This window comes from Pezoporus wallicus, unplaced genomic scaffold (assembly GCF_028554395.1).
Source record: "Pezoporus wallicus isolate ANWC-B61680 ecotype Strahan unplaced genomic scaffold, APGP_CSIRO_Pwel_v1 contig_8047, whole genome shotgun sequence".
Lineage (NCBI taxonomy): Eukaryota > Metazoa > Chordata > Aves > Psittaciformes > Psittacidae > Pezoporus > Pezoporus wallicus.
The window spans coordinates 3,451,935-3,464,367 of record NW_026639548.1 but is presented as its reverse complement, the minus strand read 5'-3'; the positions used below and the strand labels follow the sequence as shown (position 1 = coordinate 3,464,367).

The following is a 12,433-nucleotide window of genomic DNA, read 5'->3' as shown; positions in this document are numbered from 1 at the left end:
GCTAGCAAACTTTATGTACAGATTGAGAAGATGGCACATTGGCTTGAAAGAAAACAAAAAAAAAAGGAAAAAAGAAAAAACAAAATCTAAAATGAACCTTAATTGCAATCAAAGAAAGCTTAAAGACCCTGGCTGCTTGATGTGTGTGCTGCAGCTATGAGGTTGCTGAATGAAGGTGAGCATTTGTACGATAGTTAGATGACAGCATTCCTAAACATTTTAAACAGCTAGTTTCGTTTTTTGTTACTTTTGTTTTTTAAATCATCAAAAGCACTTGAATGAAAATGCTGAAATTGCTCATACTCAGCCTACCCTAACTACAGTGCCTGGCTGGCAAAATGCACTACTACCAATTCAAATGCTATTTTCACAGTAGAATCCATGCCATGGGGACCCCTGCTAGCTTTGTAGTTCAAGTTAAAACACTACAATTTACTGGCTGCGTGTGCAACAATGAGATAAGCAAAGGGGCTTCAAGCCTACTTTGATTTTAAATCAAGGTCTAATTCTAATGAAAAAAAAAACAACTTGGTAAAGCACCCCAACGTACACCTGAAGATACCATATGTTTAGTCTAATGCATTCATCCAGTGAGCTGCATGTTCCGTAACAGACGTTTATTGCATTGGTAAACCAAACAGTTGCCGATACTTCAAACGTGCTCTTTCTAGGAAAGATCCAGGTACACTGTACCATGTGAGGGGATGGTTTCAGAATTGCTGAATCATTGGCCTTAGGCAAACTGGGGTATAATCGATTATGGAAAACACATTTTAAGGCAGACAATTTAAGTAGCTAGATTTGAGTGTAGTGAGTTTCAAAACCAACTATACCCTCGGCAGCTACCGCACGTGTTGGCTTACGGCTCATCTGTGTGCTCGGTAAGGGCTGGGGGTCTGTGCTTTTCTCTCCGCACAGGAGCTTGCAATTCCTCCCTCCCGGCTTGGCTAACAATGCAATATGCAGCTGTGGTTTGTAGGGCAGTTAGACACCAAATGCGCCTTTCTATGGAAACAAACATTTAGCTTGGGAAGAAATATGTTCCAAACGCTGACCTTCATCAAGTGAGGTCTAATTGACTGAGGATTCCTTCTGAAAGGATTTGTTTCCTGCAAAAACTAGATTGACTTGACCAGGTACAGTGCAAGTGTAGAGCCTGTTCTTCTGTGGCCAAGGGGTTTGGAGACATATTTCTTTTCTTTCTCCCCACAATTAAGTTTCAAGACTTGCATTAGAGAGCCAGGTAGCTTAACTGAAATCTCTATTGGTATCTTCAGTTGCTCACTTACGTGAAGGCTACATTGCCTTATTAAGGTGTGAAATGAACACTCTTCTTCTGTTTCCAAGCAGATGAGCAAAGAAATAAAAATATATATAAAATATATAATATATAAAAGTATTGCAGTGATGAAACAAAACCAAAAATGAGATACTCTAAACATGATTAGTCTTTGCTAAAAGACAAGTCTCTGGGCAATTAACTACTGCCAGTTGGAACAGGGAGCCATAAGGACCAAGAGATGAATACTGTCAGTCAGCTGCAGTTACAGTTCCTGGTCAGAGGAACGTCTGGTCCAGACTTCCCTCCACAGTGACTTTTGCCTTCCTCTAGGTACTGCATGTAATAGTAGTAGCTTAGGAGCATTACGAGGTAACTACTTGCTTAAACTCCAGTTATAACTGAAGGTAATGTACCGACTGCAATCAGATGGTAAATTTGGTTTCTCCACTGACAACGGTAAGGAGCTAGTGGGAGGCTCAGTCAAGGCATTTTCCCTCATGTTTTATTTTATATATTTGAAACAATTTTAAATGGGTGGATGGATTTAAAATGTTAAAAGTAATGTCTAAATTATAGATGAGACAGAATGGAATGGAAAATAAAACATGAAGATTTTCTTATTCGGGTGCTTACCCTTTTTGCTTTTGTACGCATCGGTGTATCGTGAGCATAGCGCGAGGGCGCGTCAGACAAAAACACTTCCACATCGTCAGGCACTTCTTCAAGGAAGTTGGAAGGAACCAGCCCCTTTTGTCCGTTAAGTTCTCCCTGAAGCAGGATAAAAATTCCAGTGAATTTTTTAAATGAAGCAAATGTAGGCTCCAGAGAGAAAGGGAGATACTTTTGACTGGCAAGGAAGAGGAGTGGTAACAGTTTCTCTTACAGTGTAGCAGTCTGAGTGACTGAAGAGCTGCCAACTTACATAGTAAAACCCATCTTCATCAATTTCGCCAAAGACAGTAATGATGTCCCCTGTGCAGAACGTCAGCTCTGCCTGCAGGAAAGGAAAGAGGTGACAGAGCAGGTTTTGCTCGGCAAAGGGAACATTTTTAATACTAAATCCATTAATACTTTTCCGAATTAAACTGCTGAGAGCAAAACCTTTGTTTTATTTTTCAAATGTATTTTTTTTTTTAGCTTGCTAACCCCAGCACCTCTCCCACTTGGGTTCCAGACACCCCCAGGGCTCCCTGGGACACGAGCTGGGCTTCTCTCAACTGTATGGGTTTACATGTCATTTAGGTTTTGTAACATGTTTTTAATTCCTGTGGCAAGTAAAATGTGGGAACATACAACAGAAATCTGAAAACAATAATTGGAAAATAATAATTCCCTACTCTTTGTAACTGCATATAGAATTGTGTTCTGTACATAGGTATGCAGATACATTGCACAGCATACATCCAAAGCCGACTGTAACATGTCTTGAGCTGTATTGAACAAATCCTACAAAGCCTGTTCGTTGATTTTCACTGAACAGGAACCAGAAATCTACTTGCTCAGGAACCATGAGCTTGTCACACCCATCTGTCCCAAAACACTTGACCACTGTCTGTAATGCTGAGCTATGTTTGAGCACACCAGCTCAGGGAGTGGTGCAGCTCCCTGAGCAGAGCCATGGGCTGTCAGTACCTCCACATCAACGTTGGGAGAGCTTTCTCTGGGATCATAATCGTACAGAGCCACCATCCTCCGCGTGGACGCCGAATGCTGTCTGCCACTCCGCCTGTTTCTTTCTGTTCCAGCCGCAAGGAGAGGAAGGGAAGGAAACCTGTTAAAGTTACTTTGAACAGAAAACAAGCTGCAACTTGTCCCCACATCGATGTCACCCAGTGTTGATACTCTCTAGCACAGTGATAAAAAAAGGGTCACAGATTACCAAACCTATTAACACAGGTAAGGGTTTCCAAACAGCACATACACTTCATAAATACTTTCTGGACAGTTGCCTGCCCTCTGTCTCCTGCATCCTCTGCACAGCATTCCTTCATTTAAGTGGCTAACAATTTAAATCCAAAGAGAAAATACACAATGCTTTAAAGTGTTAAAGCAGGTGAACTGTTGGGGGTAGGATGCTAACAGCTCTCTCAGAAACATCCCAGAACCGAAGAATTGGTTAAAAATTACCAGGTAGGGCAACATTTCTGTCACAAACTGCCTCCTCTCCTCCATTCCAAGCTAAAGTCCTTTTGATTTCTCAGCTACTTCACAGGACACTGACAGCTGAGCACAACAAAAAAAATCCACTTATACTGGCAAAATATAAAAAGATGCGACCAAGATTAAATATTAGTTGAATAAAGTCATGCAGATACTGACTGGTATCCCACAGTGTAGTAAAGGGCTATAAAAGATGCATCCGCATATAGTGAAAACAAAAGGCAAAGCAGCTCCAGCCCCGTTAAGAGCACTCCAAAGTCAGGAGCAGTGAAGTACGCATATTTTCTCTTACCTATTTTCTCCACTGGTGTGTTCAATGGAAGAAAGCCTTGTTTTAGGAGCTGATCCATCATCTCTTCGTCATCTGCTTGGATCTCAGAGACCATATTACATGGAATAAGGCCAATCCTTGTACAGGTTTCTCCACGGTAGAATCCATCAGCGTCTTTGTCCCCATAAACCTGTTATTCGAAGAGCGATAATGTTGGTCAATAAAGGTTTTAGCACTTGGAATTCTGATGCAGGTTAAATGGTGACTAAAGCATAGACAGATGACGACAGTTTAGATGTGGGATTCTGTTACCTTTTGACTACTACTATGGCTGATGCTATAGAACTGGAATTCTGGTTAATCTGAATTATGACTGAATTAATCTGAATTATTAGAAACATCAGCACAATGTCAAGACAGAAATGTCTTTTTTTCATTAGCAGTGAAATGCACAAAACCTGAGAAAGCACCATTAGAAGCCACCAGTTTCTCCCTGTGCTGAGCCGAAAGTATAGTTATGGGATTACACTGATGTTTATGGAATTATTCACATGGCACCAACTCTGGAGCCAGCAGAATTTCCTTTCAAACTGCAGCATTTGCCAAACTGTGCCAAAGCCGTGGTGTTTTGAGTAGAATTGCTTGTATAAGATCAGAAATGTCTGTGTGACAGTTAATACACTTGATGGATTTACTTATTTGAGCTCTGCTGCTGTTTGATGTGAACCAAGGTATCAAAATAGTGTGAAATTCATCAGCAAGAACAGGTAAAGCCCAAATTTCTCTTAGCTTCCAAAAGCGCAGTCAATCCATAAAGGCTGATAATGATAGAGGGGGCTGGGTCAGGGCCTGTACTGAACAAGAGCACTGTTCTTAAGGCCACGCTGATGACTCAGGTCAGGCTGTTCCTTATTTAGGCTCAAGTGGTTCTGCTCAGGAAAAACAAAAAAAAAACAAACAAAACTGCCCCCCCCCCCAAAGAAAAAAAAGGTGCCACAAGAAAAAAAAAAAGGACAAAAACCCCACCCCCCCTTCCCCCCCCCCCCAGCTGGCTCAGCTCACGTACAGTGGGTGTCTTGAAAAGACTAACCCATCTCCAGAGCAATGTGATGAGAGATTCAAAGCAGCAGATCCAACAGTAACCACCATGGTCCCAAATATTAACAGCACTGAGTTAGTATCAGATGTGGGATCTCTCCAGACTTCTCAGTGCCAAACATGTCCATATTTGTGATTAAGTAATTAAAATACCTGAGTAAAATGAACTTTTTTGCATAGAAAAACAAGCCCTTTTCAACAAGCTTAATGTTTTTGGCATTAAGTCTTATCTGACATAGGGAGGGAAGTAACATATCTAACATTACAAATTGTGACCTGGACATCTGCTAGGATCCAATCCAGCACAGTGGAAGGCAGTCGGTATTTTAATAGCCCAAGTTACAATTTTATCTTTGAAATAGGCAATGCAACAAATGAGCCTGTATTTTTATAGCTTCTGTCCCAGAGCACAGTTAAATCTCAATCCCCCTTTGGACCGCAGCAGCTGCTCCTTCTGCCACTCTCATTTCTGCTCATCCTGCACCACATCAATTACACAAAAGGCTGCTGGAGGAGATGTTTACATTTGCTGAGTCAGCAGAAAATCTGCTGATGTTTAAAACTGAGCACAGCAAATGGAACAGCTTTGCCTTGCAGCTGCACAAGCATATGACGAGGCAAGCCGGGCTGGAGGGCTGGCTAGAACACTGTCCCTGCCACCTGAAACAGAGCAGAGTTCTCTTCCATGCCCAGTTCCAAGGCATGGAAGTGTGTGTTTGACATCACACAGTCAGGAAAGGGAGTGGTTTTCCCACCTTCAGAAGACTGGGAAAGAGAAATACCTAACTTCTGTACTTCCATGAATTAAAGGAGTGCCTGACATTTAAAATGTACAGCAGCTCCAGTACGTAAGAAGGTGCAACACTAAACACTACCTCTGCAGGAAAGACAGCAGTTCCTCTCTGAAGCAGTTCTTCCTGCAGGACTTGTGGCAATGGGCATAGAGGGCTTCAGAGTCACAATTTTGGTCTTGGCACCTAAATCTCTAATTGAGTCTGCCCCTAACTATAGCAACACTGAGATTTGTGTCCATTCCCTAACTATTTTTAAGCCACTAGCATTAGATATTAGGTTCCAGATCCACTCAGATTTACAGCCTGAACCTCTGGAGGAATAAACCCCTTAGTCACTAGTCACGCAAGTTGCTTTCTCCACAGGGAACAAAGGACACCTGCTTGTACAACAAGATCCTTCCTTTCCTTTGGGTTTAGATCCCACCTTAATGATCTGTCCTTCTTTAAATGGCAGCTCCTCTTCTGCAGCATCAGGATTTGGGGACATTGTCAGTGGATCGTAGTCAAAGAGTGCAACAAATATTCGAGTAGAAAGATCTTCTGTGCCAGGATCTGTTTCTGATTCTTCATAAATATCTGGAGAAAGATGGTCATGACCACCATAGCCATCTATGGAAGTAAATCCAGAAAAGAACAGTTCAGAACTGTTGTTCTGGCCTCAGCTTTGACCTATTCCAGTTAAAAACGCTTGGCATTTCAGTGAAACCCCAGTGCCTCACTGCACCTCCTTTTAAGCTCAATGTTGGGTTTTGAATTAGCAAGTTGTTATTTTCCTAAAAAGCATGTAATGATGAGCATGCTCGGAACGTGGTGTTGATCCCTGACACCACACTGACATTTACACATGTGAATGCAGCTCAGGTAAGAAAGCCATTTCTGTTAGGTTTACTAGAGCTTGCCATAAATTAATGAAGCATGTTAAGAGTGGTATGAGGAGTCTGATAGGCTTTATCATTACTGCAAAAAGAACCATGCTTTGGAGCCACCTGATTTCCAGCACAGCTGCTTCTGCTCTTCATGGACACAAGAATACCCATCCCAGCTGTGTTGACAGACCATGTTTTAGGTACCAGGTTTAAAACATGGTTATAACCTCTTCTCTCCAGACAGGCAAGAAGAAATACATTTCAGTAGTTATTACTTCAGTGTTGGAGATACACTGCCTATGACTTTGTTTAAACACAGTCTATAGTTAACATAGCCAGCAGTGCCCCAGACCAACCCAAACACTTATGTGTTAAAATCCACCAGAAATAGTTAGCTATGGCTGTATTTAACTGCATTAACAGGCTCCTGAGGAAAGATCATCCCCGAATGACACTGCACTTGACACTGCACTGGAATCTGGCACCAAATCAATTAGGGCATAAAAAAATCAGAACTGGCATTTTGGCTCCTATCTTTCACACTTTTCAAACGTCTTGCAGAATGTCCATGATTCAACAACACACTTAAGGATGGACTGCAGTAAAACTGAATTAGAAAATCAGGCCCAAACAGCAAACAGTGTTTGACTGACAGGTTTCAAAGGCTTTTAGTTTTGTTTGAAAGAGCACGTGGCAGTGCCTTCCCAAAAAAAAGGCTCTTTCAAGACATACGAATTCCCCAGACATAAAGCCCTCCAAACCACAAGCCGCTTGTGAAACACTTGGCTTACAGTGCACATCCCACTCACTTCAGCGGGTCACCTACTTTTGTTCTTTGCTCAGTCAACACTTATCATCCAGTTCACAAGATCCTTCACAATGAATCAATTGAGAAAGTGATGTTATGAATTATGATGGAAATGTAGTTCAACTGTATCAAAGTCTTCCCAACCAATTTTCATAGTAAGACAATTTTTACTGTAATCTCCCCTTACAAATGGAACTCTCCCATTTTTTGGTAGCAGTTCAAACATTCAATATGGAACATTTTAGGTAAAATTTCTCTTTTTGCCCCTACATCAGATGCATTTAACATTTGATATTTTTAAAGTACCAGGAAAAAATTTTAGAGGGTCACAGCTTTAAGGGAACAGCTATGAACTCTTGGGTCCAGAGTGCAAGAAAGAGTGTGAACAGGGAAAAAGTGCAGAACAGCAAAAGGGCAGGGAAAAATTCCAGCCAAGAAGCTTTACGCAGGCACAAAGCACAGAAAGGAAGTGTCGGAGAAGGACATATATGGGACAGAAAGCAATGGGACACGAAGAATGGGATTCTCCCCTGTTCTGCCCTTCTCCCACAGTCAGGTTACAGTCGTACTCAGGCCCACCAGGTGCGTTGAGGGGTGTTTTGTAAATTAAAAGTACCAATTTGTGCATCCAACCCCAAGTGCAGTTACTGGGGGTTTGCTGCAAACATCAATTGTAGCCAAAGGTGTCTCTGGTAAAAGCACTGCCTGTAACAATCTGACTCAGTCACGTTTGCTTCAGTGAACCAGAAAACAATTTCTTGATTAGCTCATCAGCCACTTATCTAATGCTTTCAAGAGGCAAAGCTGTGTATCATACACATACACACAGAATCGTGTATGTAAAAGTTCAGTCTTTGGATGCAGCCAGCCAGATTCCCAACTGATGCACAGTCACAATCACAGCTGCATTAAATTTACCACATGTACACCAACATACACAAGCTGATGATCTGGTTGCAGTCAGTCAGATTTGTTTAAAATTCAACATTAAATTATGATTACACTAAATTTCAGGACCCCTTTTGTTTCATTGCAGATACCAACAAAAAAAACCCTAATGCTTTATGTGTTTCTAAATTCTATATATGGCCTGGGTTGCTTTTATGGGTTAACTGTTTCACTTCAATTTAGTGTGTTATGAACTATGAAAATTGAGATGTTGATCATGTGATGATTTCTATGTTGATGAAGCAACAAATACTATCAGTAGTAGGTATAATTGCCTTAGTTATGCAATGCAAGTTTGTCATTATAATGTAATTATCCCTAAAAATAAGAATAATTTTTGTCTTCAAGTGACACAGCCAAAGTCCTCTGTGGTCACTGAAAAGATCCCAAACGTTTGTTTAGCCCAAAGCTGTAAATCAGAGCAACATTGAACTGCTTCCTATTATAGGGCATTGGGTTGTGATATACCAGCTACTGTTTGTCCCTGCCCAGGCTGTATGAATCAAGGGGAAATGTGGTCATATGGATGGATGCTGTTCAGGTGTGTACAGTACATACTGACTGGCGTTAGTAGCAGCATAGCTTCACAGAGGTTCATGCAATGCACTGGGCTTGGGCTCGGTCGGGTATGGAAAGGCTGCACAGCAGTGTCAGGACAGAGGACTAAGGGCTGTTTGTCCCTTACAGCTGAGCTGAAGAAACTTACCTGGGAGCAGACAGGACTCACGAGCTAGGTTCCCCTGGCATTCTGCATTGCATGCAATGTTGTCATACAGAACCCACACTTGTTAACACGCAGCTCTACAATGTGTCTGTCAAAGGAGGAATAACGTTCGGCATACCGTATCTAGATTCAGAGGCCATGGTACGCTGCTGAGGCCATTTCTTGTGTCCACCAATGCTGCGATAATAAGCTTCTTCTTCTACAGGTGAAATATTTCCCTCACTACCTGACCGAGACCGACCGCCTTCACTGTTACTGTCCATTGTAATTTCTATGGAGAAAAAGGGAATGATCTATTAAAACATATTGTATAGTTGCCTTTGCGGAGGCTCCTGCGGGCAGGCTTTGCCTACCTTTGGTTTCTGACTTGCATATAGTAGGACAGATAAACACTGCATAAGCTTTGCCAGATGTCTCAGCCTCTAGAAATCCTTCTTCAGCAGGGGTATCACAGAAATGTGCACCTTCTCTTTTTAAAGCGTCTGAATTTCATGCTTTTGAAAGTTCACACACTGTAAATATCGTTTGTTAAGTTGTTGGATAGGAATCATCGTTTATTACGAGGTTTAAACAATCCTACCTGCCAGATCTGCAAGGTCAAGAGCACTGTAAACTGTGTTTCACCTTCTAAAGTATCAACCTAAAAACAAAAATTAATTCATTTACTTCAATCCTACCTGCAAGAAGATACTCAAGTATTTACAGCTTAACGGAGAAATTACCTCAAAGAACATAAATTCTGGAACATTGTGGAGAAAGGTTTGATCATTGAATCCTAAGAACATTACATTTTGAAAGTCTTTCCTGCTAATTAAACTTCCCAGAGCTGCCCTAAGAGCTTCCCATCACTAAGGTGACCCCTTTGTTGAACAACACAGCAAAAACCCCAGGCGTGCATGGAAAAGAGTAAGCTGCTGCCAAGAAATTTGGAACCCGTGGTTTTACGCTGTACGCTGAGACCAGCAGCAGTTTCATGTATTTAAACAGTTTTAACTTTGGCTCAGTTGTATTTACTTCCTCCTTTCCCTTTATTTTACTCTGCTTTGCGTTTGTGGAACTACATATTATCATGATGCAGTTATAATACCTTCCTTCTCCCAAAACCACACTTGTGGCCCTCATTCAGGGTTAACTTCCTCTGTCAGTGGGAGCTCTGAACAGTGGGTTCAAGTTTCTACAATGCACTACTATATGCTTTTGTGTGCCCTACTTTTACCACATCATCTGAACTCTTGATACATCTCTCATCTTCAAGGCTTTTTCTTTCTCAGCAGGCTTACAGGAAGCAACTTTTGTGCAGAGTTTTATCAAGTGTTTACATTTGCTTCACTTGTCCTCAAAGTGATTTAATACAGTATGATGCTGAAAGTGAGAAGTATCGCATACAGACCTCTCAACAATTTTAATCACTGGCCTTTCAGACAGAAATTAGCATTCAGACTCTAAACCACATTAAGGCCTTTCAACAGCTTCACAGCAAACCATTTTATTTGTTAGCTACTGTACCTATTGCTCACTGGTTTGCTTGTTACCAGCATTAGACAAAATTTTAACTTATTTCTTATGGAACTTCCCCAAAGAGCACCAATGGGTTGTACAAAACACAGAATACACCAAATCATTCCTTAACTTCCAATGAAAGAAATAAAATCTGAGATTTTTTTTTCTATTTATCTGTTTGAGCACAGTAATTAATGTCTCTCATTCCTAAGCTGTTGCTATTGAGCTACTGAGCAGTGAGGTCAGAACTTAGCGGTTTCCATGTCCTGACTTTGTTGATACAAAGTGAGCCTCGGTAAATTTAAACACTTCCCTTCCTAAATAAAATGAACATTAAAAGGAGCCCAAAGGGTTAATTCAAACCTATCTGCTTGCTATTCATAAAAACATGTTTTAGCAAATAATAGAAAGAACTCCGATACAAAACTTGCTTTAAGTATTACAAACGTAAACCAGAATTCCTTACTCCTCAGTTAAAAAAAGGCTGCTTTCAGAGAAACGGGACACAAAAAACTAATGTTCTTCACAGCAGCACCCAAAAGCTACTTGGTTCAGCTAACAATAACCTGTCACCAGAAGCTCAACAGCCAGCCTCAAGCTGACTCTCCCCCATTTCATAGCAGAGTAATTCCTTGACATCTGTGAAGATTATCCTGGTTTACACCAGGGTGTGGGATGATGATCAGCCTCTGAACACTTGTTCTACATTGAAGACAGTAAGACAGCTTCGTGCATGACAGCTCTGTGTGTGTTTTGATCTATGGTTTCAATAATTATTATTATTTATTAGATATCAAACAGTTGTGCCCACCAGTAGGATTTTGCTTTTAATTTACAGTACAGGCATTTTAGGAGGATTCTATGGAAAGGGAAAAATAATATTTAATACTGAAAGCATTCCTTAATGATCAGTTTCTTCCCTTCTGGTAATTCCCATTTGTGATGGCTCTTATTCACAGAAATGACAGGTGAGAATTGCCTGACATTGCCTACTGTATTCACAAATTAAAGGTCAGGTTAGGGACAGGAACCAGACCAACTTTACCTCTTCATGGAGTAAAGTTCTGCTAATAGCTCACAGAACTCTTCCTGCATTGGTTTTTGCATGTGTTTTCTGGTTTTCAGTGTGAATGTTTCTTATTTGTCAGTACAGAGTGCAAGTTTTAACAGATAAGTATTTGTTTCACAGTGTCTTGATTCCATTATCTTTTCTGCACTACTTTTTGGATTTTCAGGTATACACCAGCATATAGTTTAAGTCATTAGTAAACCAGAATAGGGATGATTCTGTAGGAAATACCAAATCTAGTAAATGCATGGAAGTTCCACAAACTTGTTACATTTAACAGCTTCCATTTTCCCATCTGAATTCCAAAAAGTAGTCAAGAAAATGGAAAGTGAATGCAAAATGACAGTTGATGAATGGAAAGATGGATGGCTGAATGGATGGCTGAATGGGTACATTCATTTTACTGACCCTACAGCAGCCTGCCTGCAAATTTCTTCTTAGGTAAAATCAAACAGTATCTAAGTTTAACCAAGCTTAGAAAAGCTCCAATACCCACTAAATTCAATGACAAGACTCCCAGCGATGTCAATGGCTACTGATTCAGCCCCCTGTGAGACCCCGGCACACTCATATTTAGATGGAGATGGTTTTAGTTCCATTTCATCCCATTTAAACTAAGAGGAACCCCAGCTCAAGACAAGTGTCTGATGTTTCTTTTTTAAGGACCACCTTCCCAACTCTGAGCTGCAAAGAACAGAAATGCACCAATCTGTCCAACTAACCAATGGAAGGGACCAACATTGGTCGAGACCTTTGTGGCACTGCACTGCCATGAGAGGACCTTCGCCCTGCATGCTCCACCCTTTCAGGCCGTCCTGCAGATGATGGATTACCTAAAAGCTAAAAGACAACAACAAAAAAACAGGTTTGTAAGTTACATGCATGGCAGTATTATGGTTACACGGTCGGACAT

At 41.1% G+C, this 12,433-nt stretch overlaps 1 protein-coding gene across 10 annotated transcripts in view; it reads right to left on the bottom strand.

Annotated features, from left to right (window-relative positions):
* The window catches only part of RIMBP2 (RIMS binding protein 2), a 136,395-nt gene that overhangs the window by 2,046 nt on the left and 121,916 nt on the right, over positions 1-12,433 (bottom strand). For 3 of the 10 annotated variants that reach the window (XM_057414911.1, XM_057414917.1, XM_057414916.1), the window contains 7 exons: positions 12,243-12,360; positions 9,070-9,222; positions 6,030-6,214; positions 3,735-3,903; positions 2,915-3,018; positions 2,205-2,276; positions 1,916-2,050 (listed from right to left, as the gene is read on the bottom strand). In XM_057414911.1, coding sequence (XP_057270894.1) covers positions 1,916-2,050; positions 2,205-2,276; positions 2,915-3,018; positions 3,735-3,903; positions 6,030-6,214; positions 9,070-9,222; positions 12,243-12,360 — 936 coding nt within the window. Of the gene's footprint in view, positions 1-248; positions 1,337-1,915; positions 2,051-2,204; positions 2,277-2,914; positions 3,019-3,734; positions 3,904-6,029; positions 6,215-9,069; positions 9,223-12,242; positions 12,361-12,433 lie in introns of those variants that run through there. The other 7 variants (XM_057414915.1, XM_057414919.1, XM_057414912.1 and 4 more) reach the window with 5 other exon arrangements.